Here is a 21,291-nt window from a genome sequence, read left to right on the forward strand (position 1 = left end):
GAAGTACTGACATTTTTCTACAAGTAGGGCAAAGAACATGAAGGAAAAACAGACGTTGGAATAACCCTAAGTATTTGTCAAGAACAACTAGTTGGGAGGCGTTGTCAGGAAGAATGGCGGAAGAGCCTGGAAAGAAGCTTGAACAGAGAATTCAAAGGTACAGTTTGAGATGTGTCTGCTTGAAAATTCTGATTCACTATCTGAGTACAGAATTTGGCCGACAGTTGGATATATCAGCCCAAAACATCAAGGCAGGGTCTGGGGTCAAAACATAAATTGAAGAGATCAATATTTAACGTTCTTCCAATATACAATGAGAGACAGCTCAAAAAGAAAAGAGAGTGAAGGAGCAGGTACTGACACAATCCATCCAAAATTTAGAGATCCAGCAGAAACTTGCACAAAGAAACTGAAAGATACAGGCAAGGAAGTAGACAACATATCCAGTGTGGTGTCATGGAAACCAGACCAAGAGTGCTTCCAGAAGCAGCTACATTCTGGCTTTGGGGATCAGGCCAGGGGGTCTGTCTTCAATACAAAAATAACATTGTTCTTCATCCTAATTTTAAATCAGTTAACTTCTCATCTTCTAGGTAATTCAAACTCTATTTTAGAAGTGAATGAGAACTGTTATCACAGGAGGAGAAGGGGGAAGGGAAAGGAGGAAGGAAGACCTTGTGGCTGTATATAACCAGTCTCCCTTTTGTATGCCAAGTGGGACTAGCATCCCACTAAAAAAAAGTTTTTCAATCAGTCAGTACTGATGCAAATCTAAACATTTACATCAGTCAGCCTAGCAGCCCAAAGCCACTGTGGGATAGGACTAACATAAGGAAGAGTTAATAACATGAACCCCAAGGCCCCCTGCAGCAAACAGGCCTGTCTGGCTTCTGTTGCATAGTTCTATATTTTCCAGCAGCAGCTTCCAGACCCATTTTGAGGTGGAGGGCAGCCAGTAGCTTCGAAGATTTGTTTGAACCAGGCCGAGTTAAAACAACTTGTCTAATTTGCATTTCCAGTGTGATATTTCTTGGGGAATCGAATTTACTTCGAAATATAAAGGCCGATGGCATTCGCCGTCTGAGGAAATAGCTTGCAAGAGCAGGACACTGAAGCACATGTAATCTGCTGCAGATGTCAGAGCCCCAGAGACTGGGTTAGTGATGGCTGTTCAATCCTGGCTTCCTGCATTTGTCTACCCTTCCTGAAGTGTGATCCCCTGACATGATCTGCTTTGTCCTTTAACTGTGTTTCCACCTGAACACCTATCCTGAGGCCCTAGTTGAACTAAAAGAGAGTTGGCAGACTGTGTAGACATGCCACTGTCCACGACATTAATGTCACTGTCCATCAGGGGACTAATGGCATTTACCTAGAGTGTGTATTGCATTTACATTGGTGTTTATCAGCCATTCCTCCCAAGATCCCCAGGAGTAGGGGCTTCCTGCTGTCTGCTAGTTCAGTAAGGTGGCACAACCTGCTGGGAGCTCCACAATACGAAGAGAGGCTATGCCCGAGCTCCTGGGTGCTGTCTAGCCCGTGAGACATATAGTTCCGTTACAAGCAATTCATCAACTCAAGGCCATGTTGCTGATAAGCCAGGAAGTTCATACTGTAACTAAAGGGACAAATCCAGCCACCACCACCAGCCATTTCCAATATATTTCCCAAGCTTATCTCTCTCCATTCATAAGGCTAAGGATACAAGGCAAAGAATACACTGGGCAGTGACCACTAACAGTGGGAAAAGGAGAAGCCCATCCCCACCACCTTATCCCACCATTCTCAACACCACCCTGCACCTCAGAGAGAAAAGCCACGGGAGCTTCTGTTTCTTTCTCTTGTGGAACAAGAGCTCGGCCTATTTAAAATCTCCCTCATTCCTCCAACCCCACAAGCACACACTCCGTAGCCAATAGCACATCAAGTCTCTAATTTAGATTGTTTATATCCCTGTATCTTTGAAAGCCCTCATCAATTTGGTTTCTCCTCACTTAATTTCTCCTGCTCGGCACATATGGCAAGCTGTGCTTCTTGAAGTATTGTTTTCCCCAGGACACATTTTATTCCCTTAGCTCTTGAATAGTACCGATAGGATTTATTATCAAGCAAGTGCATCTTGGACTCATTCAAGTAGGATTAGAACCAATACAGCTTAATAGCAACTCTGTCGCGAAAGGCAGCCCTATTTTAATAGCAAGAGCTTGAGGACAAAAAGTTCCACTCTTCGTTTCCGTGCTCCCTGGCTAGGTGATCCTGAACCACGGAACATCTCGGAGCCACAGCTCAGAATAGCAGTGATGTATATCTCATGACATAGCCATGGTATAGAGAGAACATGTCACAGGTGACAAATTCAATAAGGGAAAGTAAATACTGTTTTAACCAATGTCTCATATGTCATGAGTTGCAGTTTCTTGTAAAAGCCAAATTTAAAAATTTATCAGCCAGGGTGATAAATGTAAAATGCCTCTTGTGTTGGTGACTGCCCTCCAATGGTGGTGACTGCAGTAGACTGTGTAGGATGATGTCATTATGCAGCAGGGCGGGTCCAGAATAAGGTGAAGCCTATCATTGGATGAGAAAGAAGGATAGGCAGGGAAAAAGTCTAGGAAGGAGAGAGGAGGAGGAGAAGTGGGAGAATCAAGATGGAGAATGAGAAGGATGACCCAGGTCTGGGTAGTCTTGAATTGCCAAGGAAGCTGGGATGGATTTCTATAGGCAAATTTATCTTATCTAGGTGGGCGGTTTATACCCTTATCAATTGGTTTTAAGTTTATTGTGGAGATGTATTGTGGGTTGAGAACTTAACATATAAATCTAATTGTTAAACTACAAGTTTCTAGAGTTTTGAATCTACCAGGCCACAGGGGATGGGGGCAAAGTTCCCAGAGGGCAGAGAGACAACCTGTCTCAGTTCTGGAAGCCGTGTTAGGCTATAGAATGCCTGGGGCTAATGTGGCATGGTGCCATGCTAGAACAGCCCGCAGAATGTGATGTATATGTCAGGTGTGGTAACACTGTCAAAGGGACAGTGTGTGAAAGCGGCTGGCAGAGAAACAACCGTGGTGTTCAGCTACCACAGATCCACATGGAATGAGAACGTGCGGGAACCGGTTCTACTGTTTTATATTTTTACCGCAACAAGACTGTTTTATAAACATTTTTCTCTTCTGACAGGAGTATTCTAGGGACCCTCCACAGCTTCACATGAGCAAACTAAGGCCCCTCCTCAATTATCTAAGATGACACATTGTCATAATCTATTCTCAAGACTGTCTCCTTTGTCACCCCACTAAAACGCCATGGCTCTTTGAGTTTGTTAAAGAAATGCCTTTGAAGTGAGAGCTCAGTAAAGTGAGCAGCCAATGTGCTGAATGGATAATAGAGTAACAACGGACAGTTAATTGGTATGTACCATGCACCAAGCACTGTTCTCTAGATTTACATATATTAAGTTCTTTAATTAAAAGATCATAGCAGCTGTAGTGCTGGACAGGTGACTATGGAGTGTGTGACCTGTGGCTCTCATTCAAGATGAAAGTTTGGACCAGAGCCCTGGACCATCAGCATCAGCGCACCCCTGCTCTGCTTGGTCTGCCTCCAGCACCTTCTCCTGAAGAAAGAGATCTCTACCAGGAGATACGGTCTGTTTGCAAAGCCACGGGAGAAGGATTTTGCATCTTGGAAAAAGTAAGAGAGCAGGTTCGCCTGAGGCCAAATCACCAACACAAAAGGCTCAGATTGTTGTGATAGCTTTCCAGTGTACATCCATCTTGGCCCTGCAGATCCATTCCCATCCCTTTAGACCCCTCCCCCCAAAAAATCAATCATGCACACTCTCACATGCACACAGGGAGAGGAGTACGGTTCTGACTCTGTGTGGCATAAATTTTGGATCAGCTTCATTAGGCTAACCATCTGGGTCATTTCAATTCTGTTTCCAGCCCTGACATAATTACAGCCTCAAAATCAGCCATTCTCCACCTCCATCCCTTCCCACCGCAGCTGCAGCAGTGGCAAAGTCTACAGAGAATACAGTTCATGCTTGGGGACAGACATCCTACGGTCTCGGTTGCTGAGAACATAAGAAAACCTATCCTGCTGAGGACTATGAATTCCTTCAAACTGCACTTCCTTCCTGCCTCCTTCTCTGCTGTCTCTGAACTCTCTGTGGTGACTAAGCTCATAATTGGGACAGCATCCAACAGATAAAATATGACTCTGTAATTTCATCTGCATCCATCCAAATTGTACTGGAACGGCTGCTGGGCCTTTGGCCTCCTGCTAACGGCTTACTTTTATTTATGCTGAAGGAAATGATGATGGCTTGGGTTAATATAGTCAATTGCAGGCCCTAATAATTCCCAAGCTTACAAAGGGTAAGTGGCTAATGTATATAGAAATACAGTTATTGGAAGAGACTGTCTATTAAAGTCCTTGAATTGCTGAGTTTTTAAACTGTGGGATCTAAATGGTTATGGGAAGTAGAGGGAGATCCTATGAATTCATCAGTCCATCGATTTACCCCATCACAGCCACATGAAAGTTGTCTTTAAAGACTAAAAAAGAAAAAGCACTAGCATTATAAATAAAAAGGTTGTTTTGTTGATTCTGTTTGCTGAACTGATTTCTTAAATAGCTCTGTCTCCTCGTTATGCCTAACTTATTTATTCATCAGGCAACATTTATTAATATTTACCACCATCCACTAAAATATGAAGCTGTCAGCACACACAGTAACCACACAGCCCGCCCTCATGGAGCTCATGGCCAACTAGCTGCATGATGCAGAAAACGAAAAGATGATGGTTCTATATAGCAACCATACAAAAAGAGAAGTGCAAGGCACCAAGACATTGCTTAGAGCGATGGGCCATCCCAGTGACTCCTAGAGTGAGATACCAGAAACATAAAGAAATCACTTACTGGGTAAAGAACCAGCCTGAGCGTCATGGGAAGGAAGTGTATCTTCCAGGCAGGGAAAGTACAAATGAACAATGTCCATGAGGCTGCAGAGTCTACTCCTTCTAGGCAGGAGAGGCATTATTGGACAGCTGAGGTTTACAGTACACAGGAGCAAAAAGGAAGAAAGTAGCTGGATCAGTAAGGAGCCAGCCACAGCCTTTACCCCAAAACTCAAGTCTACTTTCCTAAAGCAAAGAAGGCCCATAGTTAGTTTTCAGTGGTAGAAACATTGTTCTTTGAGCTACATGGAAAAGAAAATTGGGTGGACACGCATTAAAAGTACATAGCAAAGTCCAAGACAAAGTCTGAGAATCCTTGAAGATGAAGACTTGGCACATACTTTTTGCCCTAACGTGCTCAGACAATTCAGTTTCAACAAAATAGTGCTGGAAACAGTGAGGATGAGCATGTTTAGTGAGTGTCTCGCTGTTGGCGACTACTGTGGGCATCTATATGTCCCCAAGAAGTTCTGTTATACTAAGGACAAACCACTACTAAATTTCAACTTCCCCAGTCACCACAACCTGGAACCTGAACACAATCACCTTTCATATTTCCAAAAACCACTAGCAGTCAACTCTTTTTAACTGAACCAAGCTCAGGCTTCCAAGGAACATTCCTGAAGAATCCTGACAGACTTCTGATAAAATAGCTAATCGTCTGGCACCCTGCAGGCAGAGTCTTTGTACAGGGTTTTTTTTGTTTTTTTTTTTTTTTTTTGGTTTTTGTTTTGTTTTGTTTTCCCCTTTTAACTCTATTCGACACACATGAAAATAATCTCCTCTAACTTCACTGAGATGGACATCTTTCTCAGCAAACATCACTCCTCCCTCCTTCAAGGGGAGTTCACAGATGGCAGTCCAGTTCTTTGTGGTCGTCAACATCTGTGGCAACAGGGTCTAAGCTGAAGGCTAGAAAGAAGGGGCCTCTCTGTAGGTTTTGAGTCATAACAAGTCCATGTGGGACTACTCTGCTTTACATGTTGTCTACTTCTGCTGTAATGGAATACCACACAGGAGGTAATTTACACAGAACTCTACCTCTTGTCATTCTTGAGTCTGGATTGTCAAGCAAGAGAACTTGTCTGGTCAGGGCCTAATTGCTCAGCCAAAGCATAGTGGAGGGCATTATATGGCAAAACTGGTCATTTTATAGAACAAACCCACTCCTGTGAGAGTCAATGCCATCACATGATAACAGCATTAAGTCACTTCTGAGGGCAAATGTGCATATCTCAAAAGTGTCATTTAAATTTCAACATGAACTATGGAGAGGATGTTCAAACCATAGCACAAGGAGTAGAAACTAAACAATAGCTCACTGACCACATAAAGATATGCTCACAGGCTAACAAAATGAGACCAATCTCAACACCGGCAGTGATAGGGAAGATGTTGTTCATTTAATAAGTTATATAGGCCCTGGCTAATGATCAGAAGAAAAAGACTCTATGAAGAATATTTTAATGTGCTATGTGCACAAAGGAGTATCGTTTGGCCATCAAAAGAATGAAATCACTCGAGTCACCCCCGCGCAGCCTAAGCTTGCTGTGCATGTTGGACGTGGTCCAGGCCCACCCTGCTCTGTACTACTACTTGGCTTTCTGGTCAAGATGCCTGAGGAAGTTCACCATGGAAAGGAAGAGGTGGAGACCTTTGCCTTTCAGGCAGAAATTGCCTAGCTGATGTCCCTCATCATCAACACTTTCTACTCAAACAAGGAGATTTTCTGGGAGTTGATCTCCAATGCTTCTGATGCCCTGGACAAGATTCAGTATGAGAGCCTGACCACCCTTTCAAGTTGTTCAGCGGGAAAGAGCTAAAGATTGGCATCGTCCCAAACCCTCAGGAGCGCATGCTGACTTTGGTGGACATAGGCATTGGCATGACCAAGGCTGACCTCATAAATAACTTGGGAACCATTGCTAGGTCTGGTACAAAGGCGTTCATGGAGGCTCTCCAGGCTGGTGCAGACATCTCCATGATTGGGCAGTTTGGTGTTGGCTTCTACTCTGCCTACCTGGTGGCGGAGAAAGTGGTTGTGGTCACAAAGCACAACGATGACGAGCAGTATGCCTGGGAGTCTTCTGCTGGTGGATCCTTCACTGTCCATGCAGACCATGGTGAGCCTTTGGCTGGGGTACCAAAGTGATCCTTCACCTCAAAGAAGACCAGACAGAGTACTTAGAGGAGAGGAGGGTCAAGGAAGTGGTGAAGAAACACTTGCAGTTCATAGACTACCTCTTCACCCTCTACCTGGAGAAGGAATGAGAGAAGGAGAACAGTGATGATGAGGCAGAGGAAGAAAAAGGGGAGAAAGGGAAGGAAGATAAGGAGGATGAGGAAAAGCCTAAGACTGAGGATGTAGGATCTAATGAGGAAGATGAGAATGGCAAAGATAAGAAAAAGAAAACAAAGAAGATCAAGGAGAAGTACATTGACCAGGAAGAGCTGAATAAGACGAAGCCTATCTGGACCAGAAATCCTAATGACATCACTCAAGAGGAATATGGTGAATTCTATAAGATCCTCACCAATGACTGGAAAGATCACTTGATAGTCAAGCACTTCTTTGTAGAAGGGCAGTTGGAATTCAGGGCATTGCTCTTCATTCCCTGGCGAGCTCCCTTTGACTTCTTTAAGAACAAGAAAGAAAAGAACAACATCAAATTTTATGTCCGTTGTGTATTCATCATGGACAGCTGTGATGAGCTGATACCTGAGTACATCAACTGCATCCGTGGTGTGGCTGACTCTGAGGACCTGCCCCTGAACATCTCCTGAGAAATGGTCCAGCAGAGCAAGATCCTGAAAATCATCTGCAAGAGCATTGTGAAGAACTGCCTAGAGCTCTTCTCTGAGTTGGCTGAAGACAAAGAGAAGTATAAGAAATTCTCCGCCCGGACAGCTGCAGCTCTCTGCTCCCAGACCCCATGGGAGAGAGACCTCACCGCCTAGTCAGGTGGGCACTCCTGAGGCTGCAGAGCAGAAAAGACCACCAACACTGCCCACCCGTGCCCACATCCCTGGCCCAAGAGGAAACTGTATACGGCCTCTAGGTTCCCGTGGGGGAGGGCCCAGGAGCGGCAGGACGCCTGTGCCTGAGACACCGCCTGAACCTGAAAGGACAAACCAGATAAACAGTTCTCTGCACCCAAATCCCGTGGGAGGGAGAGCTAAACCTACAGAGAGGCAGACACGCCTGGGAAACCAGAAGAGACTGCACTCTGCACACATCTCTGAGGCCAGAGGAAAACACCAAACGCCATCTGGAACCCTGGTGCACAGAGGCTCCCAGAAAGGACGGCGCAGATTTTCCTGGTTGCTGCCCCCACGGAGAGCTCGTAGGCAGCACCCCACGAGCAAACTTGAGCCTAGGGATAACAGGTAAGACCAACTTTTCTGCTGGAAATGACCTGCCTGGTAAACACCAGACACAGGCCCACAGGAACAGCTGAAGGCCTGTAGATAGGAAAAACTACACGCCCGAAAGCAGAACACTCTGTCCCCATAACGGGCTGAAAGAAAACAGGAAAACAGGTCTACAGAACTCCTGACACACAGGATTATAGGACAGTCTAGCCACTGTCAGAAATGGCAGAACAGAGTAATACTAGAGATAATCTGATGGCAAGAGGCAAGCGCAGGAACCCAAGCAACAGAAACCAAGACTACATGGCATCATCGGAGCCCAATTCTCCCACCAAAGCAAACACGGAATATCCAAACACACCAGAAAAGCAGACCTAGTTTCAAAATCATATTTGATCATGATGCTGGAGGACTTCAAGAAAGACGTGAAGAACTCCCTTAGAGGACAAGTAGAAGCCTACAGAGAGGAATCACAAAAATCCCTGAAAGAATTCCAGGAAAACACAATCAAACAGTTGAAGGAATTAAAAATGGAAATAGAAGCAATCAAGAAAGAACACATGGAAACAACCCTGGATATAGAAAACCAAAAGAAGAGACAAGGAGCTGTAGATACGAGCTTCACCAACAGAATACAAGAGATGGAAGAGAGAATCTCAGGAGCAGAAGATTCCATAGAAATCATTGACTCAACTGTCAAAGACAATGTAAAGCGGAAAAGGCTACTTACTGGTCCAAAACATACAGGAAATCCAGGACTCAATGAGAAGATCGAACCTAAGGATAATAGGTATAAAAGAGAGTGAAGACTCCCAGCTCAAAGGACCAGTAAATATCTTCAACAAAATCATAGAAGAAAACTTCCCTAACCAAAAAAAAGAGATACCCATAGGCATACAAGAAGCCTACAGAACTCCAAATAGATTGGACCAGAAAAGAAACACCTCCCGTCACATAATAGACAAAACACCAAATGCACAAAATAAAGAAAGAATATTAAAAGCAGTAAGGGAAAAAGGTCAAGTAACATATAAAGGCAGACCTAACAGAATTACACCAGACTTTTCGCCAGAAACTATGAAAGCCATAAGATCCTGGACAGATGTCATACAGACCCTAAGAGAACACAAATGCCAGCCCAGATTACTGTATCCTGCAAAACTCTCAATTAACATAGATGGAGAAACCAAGATATTCCATGACAAAACCAAATTTACCCAATATCTTTCTACAAATCAAGCACTACAAAGGATAATAAAGGGTAAAGCCCAACATAAGGAGGCAAGCTATACCCCAGAAGAAGCAAGAAACTAATCATCTTGGCAACAAAACAAAGAGAAGAAAAGCACACAAACATAACCTCACATCCAAATATGAATATAACAGGAAGCAATAATCACTATTCCTTAATATCTCTCAATATCAATGGCCTCAACTCCCCAATAAAAAGACATAGATTAACAAACTGGATACGCAACGAGGACCCTGCATTCTGCTGCCTACAGGAAACACACCTCAGAGACAAAGACAGACACCACCTCAGAGTGAAAGGCTGGAAAACAACTTTCCAAGCAAATGGTCAGAAGAAGCAAGCTGGAGTAGCCATTCTAATATCAAATAAAATCAATTTTCAACTAAAATTCATCAAAAAAGATAAGGAAGGACACTTCATATTCATCAAAGGAAAAATCCACCAAGATGAACTCTCAATCCTAAATATCTATGCCCCAAATACAAGGGCACCTACATACGTAAAAGAAACCTTATTAAAGCTCAAAACAGACATTGCACCTCACACAATAATAGTAGGAGACTTCAACACCCCACTCTCATCAATGGACAGATCATGGAAACAGAAATTAAACAGAGACGTAGACAGACTAAGAGAAGTCATGAGCCAAATGGACTTAACACATATTTATAGAATATTCTACCCTAAAGCAAATGCATATACCTTCTTCTCAGCTCCTCATGGTACTTTCTCCAAAACTGACCATATAATTGGTCAAAAAACGGGCCTCAACAGGTACAGAAAGATAGAAATAATCCATGCGTGCTATTGGACCACCACGGCCTAAAATTGGTCTTCAATAACAATAAGGGAAGAATGCCCACATATACGTGGAAATTGAACAATGCTCTACTCAATGATAACCTGGTCAAGGAAGAAATAAAAAAAGAAATTAAAGACTTTTTAGAATTTAATGAAAATGAAGGTACAACATACCCAAACTTATGGGACACAATGAAAGCTGTGCTAAGAGGAAAACTCATAGCGCTGAGTGCCTGCAGAAAGAAACAGGAAAGAGCATATGCCAGCAGCTTGACAGCACACCTAAAATCTCTAGAACAAAAAGAAGCAAATACACCCAGGAGGAGTAGAAGGCAGGAAATAATCAAACTCAGAGCTGAAATCAACCAAGTAGAAACAAAAAGGACCATAGAAAGAATCAACAGAACCAAAAGTTGGTTCTTTGAGAAAATCAACAAGATAGATAAAGCCTTAGCCAGACTAATGAGAGGACACAGAGAGTGTATGCAAATTAACAAAATCAGAAATGAAAAGGGAGACATAACTGCAGATTCAGAGGAAATTCAAAAAATCATCAGATCTTACTATAAAAGCCTATATTCAACAAAACTTGAAAATCTGTAGGAAATGGACAATTTCCTAGACAGATACCAGGTACCGAAGTTAAATCAGGAACAGATAAACCAGTTAAACAACCCCATAACTCCTAAGGAAATAGAAGCAGTCAATAAAGGTCTCCCAACCAAAAAGAGCCCAGGTCCAGACGGGTTTAGTGCAGAATTCTATCAGACCTTCATAGAAGACCTCGTACCAATATTATCCAAACTATTCCACAAAATTGAAACAGATGGAGTACTACCTAATTCCTTCTATGAAGCCACAATTACTCTTATACCTAAACTACACAAAGACACAACAAAGAAAGAGAACTTCAGACCAATTTCCCTTATGAATATCGACGCAAAAATACTCAATAAAATTCGGGCAAACCGAATCCAAGAGCACATCAAAACAATCATCCACCATGATCAAGTAGGCTTCATCCCAGGCATGCAGGGATGGTTCAATATACGGAAAACCATCAACGTGATCCATTATATAAACAACCTGAAAGAACAAAAATACATGATCTTTTCACTAGATGCTGAGAAAGCATTTGACAAAATTCAACACCCCTTCATGATAAAAGTCCTGGAAAGAATTGGAATTCAATGCCCATACCTAAACATAGTAAAAGCCATATACAGCAAACCAGTTGCTAACATTAAACTAAATGGAGAGAAACTTGAAGCAATCCCACTAAAATCAGGGACTAGACAAGGCTACCCACTCTCTCCCTACTTATTCAATATAGTTCTTGAAGTTCTAGCCAGAGCAATCAGACAACAAAAGGAGGTCAAGGGGATACAGACTGGTAAAGAAGAAGTCAAAATATCACTATTTGCAGATGATATGATAGTATATTTAAGTGATCCCAAAAGTTCCACCAGAGAACTACTAAAGCTGATAAACAACTTCAGCAAAGTGACTGGGTATAAAATTAACTCAAATAAATCAGTAGCCTTCCTCTACACAAAAGAGAAACAAGCCGAGAAAGAAATTAGGGAAACGACACCCTTCATAATAGTCCCAAATAATATGAAATACCTCGGTGTGACTTTAACCAAGCAAGTAAAAGATCTGTATGATAAGAACTTCAAGCCTCTGAAGAAAGAAATTGAAGAAGACCTTAGAAGATGGAAAGATCTCCCATGCTCATGGATTGGCAGGATTAATATAGTAAAAATGACCATTTTACCAAAAGCGATCTACAGATTCATTGCAATCCTCATCAAAATATCAATCCGATTCTTCAGAGAGTTAGACAGAACAATTTGCAAATTCATCTGGAACAACAAAAAACCCAGGATAGCTAAAACTCTCCGCAATAATAAAAGGACTTCCAGGGGAATCACTATCCCTGAACTCAAGCAGTATTACAGAGCAATAGTGATAAAAACTGCATGGTATTGGTACAGAGACAGACAGATAGACCAATGGAACAGAATTGAAGACCCAGAAATGAACCCACACACCTATGCTCACTTGATTTTTGACAAAGGAGCCAAAACCATCCAATGGAAAAAAGATAGCATTTTCAGCAAATGGTGCTGGTTCAGCTGGAGGTCAACATGTAGAAGAATGCAGATCGATCCATGCTTATCACCCTGTACAAAGCTTAAGTCCAAGTGGATCAAGGACCTCCACATCAAACCAGATACACTCAAACTAATAGAAGAAAACCTAGGGAAGCATCTGGAACACATGGGCACTGGAAAAAATTTCCTGAACAAAACGCCAATGGCTTATGCTCTAAGATCAAGAATGGACAAATGGGATCTCATAAAACTGCAAAGCTTCTGTAAGGCAAAGGATACTGTGCTTAGGACAAAACGGCAACCAACAGATTGGGAAAAGATCTTCACCAATCCTACAACAGATAGAGGCCTTATATCCAAAATATACAAAGAACTCAAGAAGTTAGACCGCAGGGAGACAAATAACCCTATTAAAAAATGGGGCTCAGAGCTAAACAAAGAATTCACAGCTGAGGAATGCTGAATGGCTGAGAAACACCTAAAGAAATCTTCAACATCTTTAGTCATAAGGGAAATGCAAATCAAAACAACCCTGAGATTTCACCTCACACCAGTGAGAATGGCTAAGATCAAAAACTCAGGTGACAGCAGATGCTAGAGAGGATGTGGAGAAAGAGGAACATTCCTCCATTGTTGGTGTGGTTGCAGACTGGTACAACCATTCTGGAAATCAGTCTGGAGGTTCCTCAGAAAATTGGACATTGAACTGCCTGAGGACCCAGCTATACCTCTCTTGTGCATATACCCAAAAGATGCCCCAACATATAAAAAAGACACGTGCTCCACTATGTTCATGGCAGCCTTATTTATAATAGCCAGAAGCTGGAAAGAACCCAGATGCCCTTCAACAGAGGAATGGATACAGAAAATGTGGTACATCTACACAATGGAATATTACTCAGCTATCAAAAACAATGACTTTATGAAATTCGTAGGCAAATGGTCGGAACTGGAAAATATCATCCTGAGTGAGGTAACCCAAATGCAGAAAAACACACAGGGTATGCACTCATTGATAAGTGGCTATTAGCCCAAATGCTTGAATTACCCTAGATGCCTAGAACAAATGAAACTCAAGACGGATGATCAAAATGTGAATGCTTCACTCCTTCTTTAAAAGGGGAACAAGAATACCCTTGGCAGGGAATAGAGAGGCAAAGATTAAAACAGAGACTGAAGGAACACCCATTCAGAGCCTGCCCCACATGTGGCCCATACATATACAGCCACCCTATTAGACAAGATGGATGAAGCAAAGAAGTGCAGGCCGACAGGAGCCGGATGTAGATCGCTCCTGAGAGACACAGCCAGAATACAGCAAATACAGAGGCGAATGCCAGCAGCAAACCACTGAACTGAGAATAGGACCCCCGTTGAAGGAATCAGAGAAAGAACTGGGAGAGCTTGAAGGGGCTCGAGACCCCATATGTACAACAATGCCAAGCAACCAGAGCTTCCAGGGACTAAGCCACTACCTAAAGACTATACATGGACTGACCCTGGACTCTGACCCCATAGGTAGCAATGAATATTCTAGTAAGAGCACCAGTGGAAGGGGAAGCCCTGGGTCCTGCTAAGACTGAACCCCCAGTGAACTAGACTGTTGGGGGGAGGGCGGCAATGGGGGAAGGATGGGGAGGGGAACACCCATAAGGAAGGGGAGGGGGGAGGGGGATGTTTGCCCGGATACCGGGAAAGGGAATAACACTTGAAATGTATATAAGAAATACTCAAGTTAATAAAAAAAAAAAAAAAGAAAGAAATTCTCCAAGAGTTTAAAGCTTAGAATCCATGAGGATTCCACTAACCATAGCCGCCTCTCTGAGCTCCTTCACTACCACACCTCTCAGTCTGGAGATGAGATGACTCCCTGTCAGAGTATGTGTCTCACATGAAGGAGACACAGAAGTCCATCTACCACATCACTGGTGAGAGGAAAGAGGAAGAGGCCAACTCTGCCTTTGTGGAGTGTGTGTGGAAACGAGGCTTTGAGGTGGTGAGTATGACTGAGCCCATTGATGAGCATTGCGTGCAGCAACTCAAGGAATCCAATGACAAAAGCCTGGTCTCAGTGATGAAGGAGGGCCTGGAACTACCAGAGGATGAGGAAGAGATGAAGAAAATGGAGGAGAGCAAGGCAAAGTTTGAGAATCTCTGTAAGCTTGTGAAGGAGATCTTGGACAAGAAGGTTGAAAAAGTGACTATCTCCAATAGGCTTGTGTCTTCACCCTGCTGCAGTGTGACAAGCACCTATGGCTGGACAGCCAACACGGAACAGATCGTGAAGGCTCAGGCACTGCGGGACAACTCTACAATGGAATACGTGATGGCCAAGAAACACCTAGAGATCAACCCTACCACCCCATGGTGGAGACTCTGCTGCAGAAGGCTGAGGCAGACACAAACGACAAAGCTGTCAAAGACCTGGTGGTGCTGCTGTTTGAAACGGCTCTGCTCTCCTCTGGCTTCTCACTTGAGGACCCCCAAACCCACTCCAACGGCATCTACCGCATGATTAAACTAGGCCTGGGCATTGATGAAGATGAGGTTCCTGCAGAAGAGCCCAGTGCTGCTGTTCCTGATGAGATCCCCCCATGGAGGGTGATGAAGATGCCTCTGGCATGGAAGAAGTGGATTAAAGGCTCCTGGGAAGCCCCTGCCCTCTGTATAGTATCCCTGGGGCTCCCCCAACAGCCTTGACTGGCCCTGACCCACCTGGCTCTCTGCTCGTCTACAAGAATCTCTTCTATCCTGTCCTTGTGCCTTAAGGCAGGAAGATCCCCTCCCACAGAACAGCAGGGTTGGGTGTAGTGTTTTTTTGTTTGTTTTATTTTGTTCTGAAATTAAAAGTATGCAAAATAAAGAAGATGCAGTTTTATACAAAAAATGAAATCTTTTCTGTGATTTACAGCAATGTGGATAAACTATATGACATTACATAACAGAGGAGGGAAGAAAACCAAGCCAAGTGCTAGGTAGCATACCGGTGATCTCAGCACTTAGGTATGAGGCTGAAGAAGGATTTCAAGTCCAAGGCCAGCCTGAGGTATATAGTGAATTCTAGGCCAGCTGAGCAACATAGTGAGACCCTGTTTAACAAAATGATGTAAAAGAGAATATTTTGTGTTCTTGCTCATTTGTGGAAATTAAAAATTCCATAAATAGAAAGTAGAATAAATTTCACTAGAGACTCAAATGGCAAGAAAAGGATGAGGAAACAAAGAAAATGAACACAAACCCATAGCTAGATAGGGAACTGGTTCTAATGTAGAGTGGAGTAGACACAGCAAAGAACAACTTATTATGCACTTCAAAGTAGTGAGAAAATTTTGATGTTTTCTAATACATAGAAATGATATCATTAAAAGGCAGATGTGGCTCATTGAACGCAGAGCCAGCTCTCGGGGGTCTCTGTGTGGTCTCGTCATCAGCACAGCTGGGCCTACACGCAAGCAACCATGTCTAAGGGACCTGCAGTTGGCATTGATCTTGGCACCACCTACTCCTGTGTGGGTGTCTTCCAGCATGGAAAGGTGGAAATAATTGCCAATGACCAGGGTAACCGCACCACGCCGAGCTATGTTGCTTTCACCGACACAGAACGATTAATTGGGGATGCGGCCAAGAATCAGGTTGCAATGAACCCCACCAACACAGTTTTTGATGCCAAACGTCTGATCGGACGTAGGTTCGATGATGCTGTTGTTCAGTCTGACATGAAGCACTGGCCCTTCATGGTGGTGAACGATGCAGGCAGGCCCAAGGTCCAAGTCGAATACAAAGGGGAGACAAAAAGTTTCTATCCTGACGAAGTGTCTTCAATGGTTCTGACAAAAATGAAGGAAATTGCAGAAGCTTACCTTGGAAAGACTGTTACCGTGCCAGCTTACTTCAATGACTCTCAGCGACAGGCAGCAAAAGATGCTGGAACTATTGCTGGCCTCAACGTACTTCGAATTATCAATGAGCCAACTGCTGCTGCTATTGCCTATGGCTTAGATAAGAAGGTCAGGGCTGAAAGGAATGTGCTCATTTTTGACTTGGGAGGTGGCACTTTTGATGTGTCAATTCTGACTACTGAGGATGGAATTTTTGAAGTCAAATCAACAGCTGGAGACACCCACTTGGGCGGAGAAGACTTTGACAACCGAATGGTCAACCATTTCATTGCTGAGTTTAAGCGAAAGCACAAGAAGGACATCAGTGAGAACAAGAGAGCTGTCAGGCGTCTCCGCACTGCCTGTGAGCGGGCCAAGCGCACCCTCTCCTCCAGCACCCAGGCCAGTATTGAGATTGATTCTCTCTATGAGGGAATTGACTTCTACACCTCCATTACCCGTGCTCGATTTGAGGAGTTGAATGCTGACCTGTTCCGTGGCACACTGGACCCTGTAGAGAAGGCCCTTCGAGATGCCAAACTAGACAAGTCACAGATCCATGATATTGTCCTGGTGGGTGGTTCTACCAGAATCCCCAAGATCCAGAAACTTCTGCAAGACTTCTTCAATGGAAAAGAGCTGAATAAGAGCATTAACCCTGATGAAGCTGTTGCCTATGGTGCAGCTGTCCAGGCAGCCATTCTATCTGGAGACAAGTCTGAGAATGTTCAGGATTTGCTGCTCTTGGATGTCACTCCTCTTTCCCTTGGGATTGAAACTGCTGGTGGAGTCATGACTGTCCTCATCAAGCGCAATACCACCATTCCCACCAAGCAGACCCAGACTTTCACCACCTACTCTGACAACCAGCCAGGTGTACTCATCCAGGTGTATGAAGGTGAAAGGGCCATGACCAAGGACAACAACCTGCTTGGGAAGTTTGAGCTCACAGGCATACCTCCAGCACCCCGTGGGGTTCCTCAGATTGAGGTTACTTTTGACATTGATGCCAATGGCATCCTCAATGTTTCTGCTGTAGATAAGAGCACAGGAAAGGAGAACAAGATCACCATCACCAATGACAAGGGCCGCTTGAGTAAGGAGGATATTGAGCGCATGGTCCAAGAAGCTGAGAAGTACAAAGCTGAGGATGAGAAGCAGAGAGATAAGGTTTCCTCTAAGAACTCGCTGGAGTCTTATGCTTTCAACATGAAAGCAACTGTTGAGGATGAGAAACTTCAAGGCAAGATCAATGATGAAGACAAACAGAAGATTCTTGACAAGTGCAACGAAATCATCAGCTGGCTGGATAAGAACCAGACTGCGGAGAAGGAAGAATTTGAGCATCAGCAGAAAGAACTGGAGAAGGTCTGCAACCCTATCATCACCAAGCTGTACCAGAGTGCTGGTGGCATGCCTGGAGGAATGCCTGGTGGCTTCCCTGGTGGAGGAGCTCCTCCATCTGGTGGTGCTTCTTCAGGCCCCACCATTGAAGAGGTCGATTAAGTCAAAGTAGAGGGTGTAGCATTGTTCCACAGGGACCCAAAACAAGTAACATGGAATAATAAAACTATTTAAATTGGCACAAAAAAAAAAGGCAGATGTGGTGACTCAGCTGTAATCCCGGCACTTAGGAAGCTGAGGCCCGAGGAAGCAGAAGGCCAGCCTAGACTACAGAGTGAAACTTCCTGTCTTCAAAAACTGGGGGAAGGAGGCTAGAAAGATAGCTTAGTTGTTACAAGCACACACTGCTATTGCAAAGGACCTCAATTCAGTTCCCCAGAACCCACACTGGGCAGCTCACAATCACCCACAACTTAAGCTCTAGGGGAATCTCATGCCCTTTTCTGGACTCTATGACCACCTACACTCACATGGGCAAATACCCACCACATGCATATATATGCAATTTAAAATGAAATAAATCATTTTTAGAAGATAATGCTTCAGGGCTAGAGAGATTACTCACTGACTGCTCTTCCAGAGGTCCTGAGTTCAATTCCCAGCATCCACATGGTAGCTCACAACCATCTGTAATGGGATCCAAGGCCCTCTTCTGGTGCGTCTGGACATATACATAAAATAAATAATTTTAAAAAATTATAATGCTTCAGACTAGGTCTGTAGCCTGGTGGTTGAGTGGTTGCTTAGAATGCAAAAGTTTTGGGTTTATTCAGTTCTCTGCACCAGTGCGGGAAATATATATGAGAACACTTGAGAAGATTGAAAGGATGAGCCCTCTGATTTTTATTGGATTAATACACATTGTATACATAGATCACATTTTAACATCATATCTTTTTAATAAGAATAAATAATACATCAACTGAAATCTTAAAAATTTATACTTTTAAATAAAGATTCGGCCATAGTGTCAGCCAGCTTTTGTTCACAGTGAGAAATGCCCGACGCAATAAACCATCCTTCTCAGCATGGATGGAGCTGAGACAGTGGTTCAGTCAGAGTACGTGCTAGTCAAGCATGAAGCCTTGAATTCAGCTCCCCAGTGCTCGAACAAAGCTGGGTGTGGTAGCGTGCATCTGTAACCCCAGCTCTGGGGAGGGCAGAAGCAGCCAGATCCCAAGACTGACAGACAGCCAGTCTAACTAGTCAGTGAGCTTCAGATTCAGTGAGAAGGCTCACAAAAAATAAGGTAGAAAACAATAGAGGAAGATAGCCAGAGTCAATCTCTGGCTTTCATATACATATGTGTGTGCATGAATGTGTGCACACACACACACACCACTTAAAAATATAAAGTTGGGATCGGTGATTTATCCTGTGTGAGGCAAAATGGAGATTGAGGCCATGAATAGGTATACCAACCCAGTGAACCCAGCTGTCTTCCCTCACCTGACTGTGGTACTTCTGGCCATCAGCATGTTCTCCACCGCCTGGTTCTTTGTTTACGAAGTCACCTCTACCAAGTACACACGCGATATTTACAAAGAGCTCCTCATCTCCTTGGTGGCCTCACACTTCATGGGCTTTGGAGTCCTCTTCCTCCCTCTCTCGGTTGGCATCTACGTATGAGTCTCCAAGGCACCCACCAGGCAGCTCACCAAGTCTCTGCTTTTGTAAATTAATTTTTTTACCATTGCTACATGTCCCACCTGCCGTTAACAGTAAAGGTAGATGTGTGAAAAAAAATATAAAGTCAGTTAAAATTTATCTTGGTTTATTTTGGCTCACTCTTCTGGAGGTTGTTTTGGAGTCTGCAATGAGGCAACACATCGCAGTGGGAGCGCTAGACAGCAGATATCCTCCCTCTAAGTCCAGGAACAAAGAGACAAAAGAGCTAGAGTCCTTCTATTACCTTCAGGGACATAGCTCCAATGGCCTAAGACTTCCCACTAGACACCCACCTTCTAAAGGACCTCTCGCTTCCTGGTAAAGCCTCAGGCAGGGAAGCAAACCTTTAACTCAAAGGCCTGAGAGAATCTATTCTACCTCAGAACTGCAATGGCCACCAGTGTAGCTGCGACCTCACTCTCCTTTGATCTTGAGATATTTACACCACACATTTCAAAGTCAATCAATATTATCATCAGCAGACTAGCATCTTCTCAGCAAAAATTACAAGCCCAATGTGGAAGGAACAAGATAATGAAGGAAGGAGTGTTTGTTCTGCCTGAGAGCTTCCCCAGCAGGCATTTCTGACCTCCACAGCTGTTCTTCCTGGACTCTCCTACGCAAGCACCTTGAGAGTTCCTCTTCCTTCAGCCTGTGAAAGAAAGGAGACTGACTAGAGGCTCCAGCACTGACACTGACTGCGGTATGCGCAGCAGCAGCCCGACTGTGAAGGTTGCTAGCTGCTGAATGCCTAACTTTGATCTGGGCCTCTCCTTCTTATGGTTGAACTGAGTGGACTGGAGTGAATCAGAGCAGCAGATTTAAATGCTCAACAAAGGCCCCTTGACAACAGGGCAGAGCAGGACCAAACTAATCCAGACTTTGAGGAAGAGGAGTTTGGTAGAATGTAGAGCATTGTTCCCCATCTAGGAGGGTACTCAGGTCCAACACTGAAGCTGAGGCTACACTTCAACTAACCATCTGGCATGCAGGCCCAATGGTACCAGATGTTATAGTGCATATTTGTGTGATTGTGTATGTGCCTGTCTGTGTGGGGGCACATCTGTGTGTTTGTGCTTACATGTGGAGGCCAGAAGCCAATCTCAGGCATCATTTCTCGGTCTTGGTTTTGTTTACTGGTTGTTGTTGTTGTTGTTGTTGTTGTTGTTATCTTTTGTGTATCTGAGTAAGTTGGGCATATGCATGTCATGGTACATGTGTTGAAATTAGAGGACATCATTCAAGAGTCAATCTTTGCTTCCTTCTACCATGGGATCAAACTCAGGTCATCAAGTTCAGTGACATGCACCTTTCCCCTTCCTCTTCTCCTTCTCCTTCCCCTTTCCAGTCCCCTTCTCTTTCCCCTTCCCCTTCCTTCCCCTTCCCCTCCCCGTTCCCCTTCCCTTTTCCTTTCCCTTTCCCTTTCCGTTTTCCTTTCCCTTTCTCTTTCCCTTATTGGCCTGGAGTAAAGATAGGCTAGGGTATAAGCCAGTGAGCCTCAGGGAGAGAGTGTCTGTCTCTACCTTCTCAATACTGGGCTTGAAAGTGTATACCACTCATGGTTTTAAAATGTATGTTTTACAATGTAATTATCCAATGTTAGCACCATAACTAATTAAGATTTTAAGACAGAACTGTGCAGGCCAAAGAAAATCTATCCAATGATCCACACTGTCCTTCAAGCAACTAGTTGACACACTCTGGGTTTAGTCAACCACAAATGGCTTTTCTGGCCCTTTAACACTAGGAACACACAATGCACCTTCATATTTAGGAGTTAAGCTCCAAAATGCTAAGGGGTTGTGTATGTAGCTCAATGGTAGAGTACTTGC

At 43.8% G+C, this 21,291-nt stretch overlaps 1 protein-coding gene and 2 pseudogenes across 1 annotated transcript; all 3 read left to right on the forward strand.

The window, feature by feature from the left end:
• The first annotated feature begins 6,580 nt into the window (after window positions 1–6,580).
• On the forward strand, window positions 6,581–15,309 carry Hsp90ab1-ps8 (heat shock protein 90 alpha family class B member 1, pseudogene 8; annotated as a pseudogene).
• Window positions 15,868–17,986, forward strand: Hsc70-ps1 (heat shock cognate protein 70, pseudogene 1; annotated as a pseudogene).
• Tmem258l5 (transmembrane protein 258 like 5) lies at window positions 19,181–19,484 on the forward strand. The gene has a single exon (XM_039103314.2). The coding sequence runs from the start codon at window positions 19,181–19,183 to the stop codon at window positions 19,418–19,420; it is 240 nt and encodes a 79-aa protein (XP_038959242.1). The 3' UTR covers window positions 19,421–19,484.
• Window positions 19,485–21,291: the final 1,807 nt, after the last annotated feature.

This window comes from Rattus norvegicus, chromosome 2, assembly GCF_036323735.1.
Source record: "Rattus norvegicus strain BN/NHsdMcwi chromosome 2, GRCr8, whole genome shotgun sequence".
Classification (NCBI taxonomy): domain Eukaryota; kingdom Metazoa; phylum Chordata; class Mammalia; order Rodentia; family Muridae; genus Rattus; species Rattus norvegicus.

Excerpts from the sequence above, each read along its gene's own strand:
- Tmem258l5 (XM_039103314.2), top strand. The coding sequence starts at position 19,181 with ATGGAGATTGAGGCCATGAATAGGTATACCAACCCAGTGAACCCAGCT.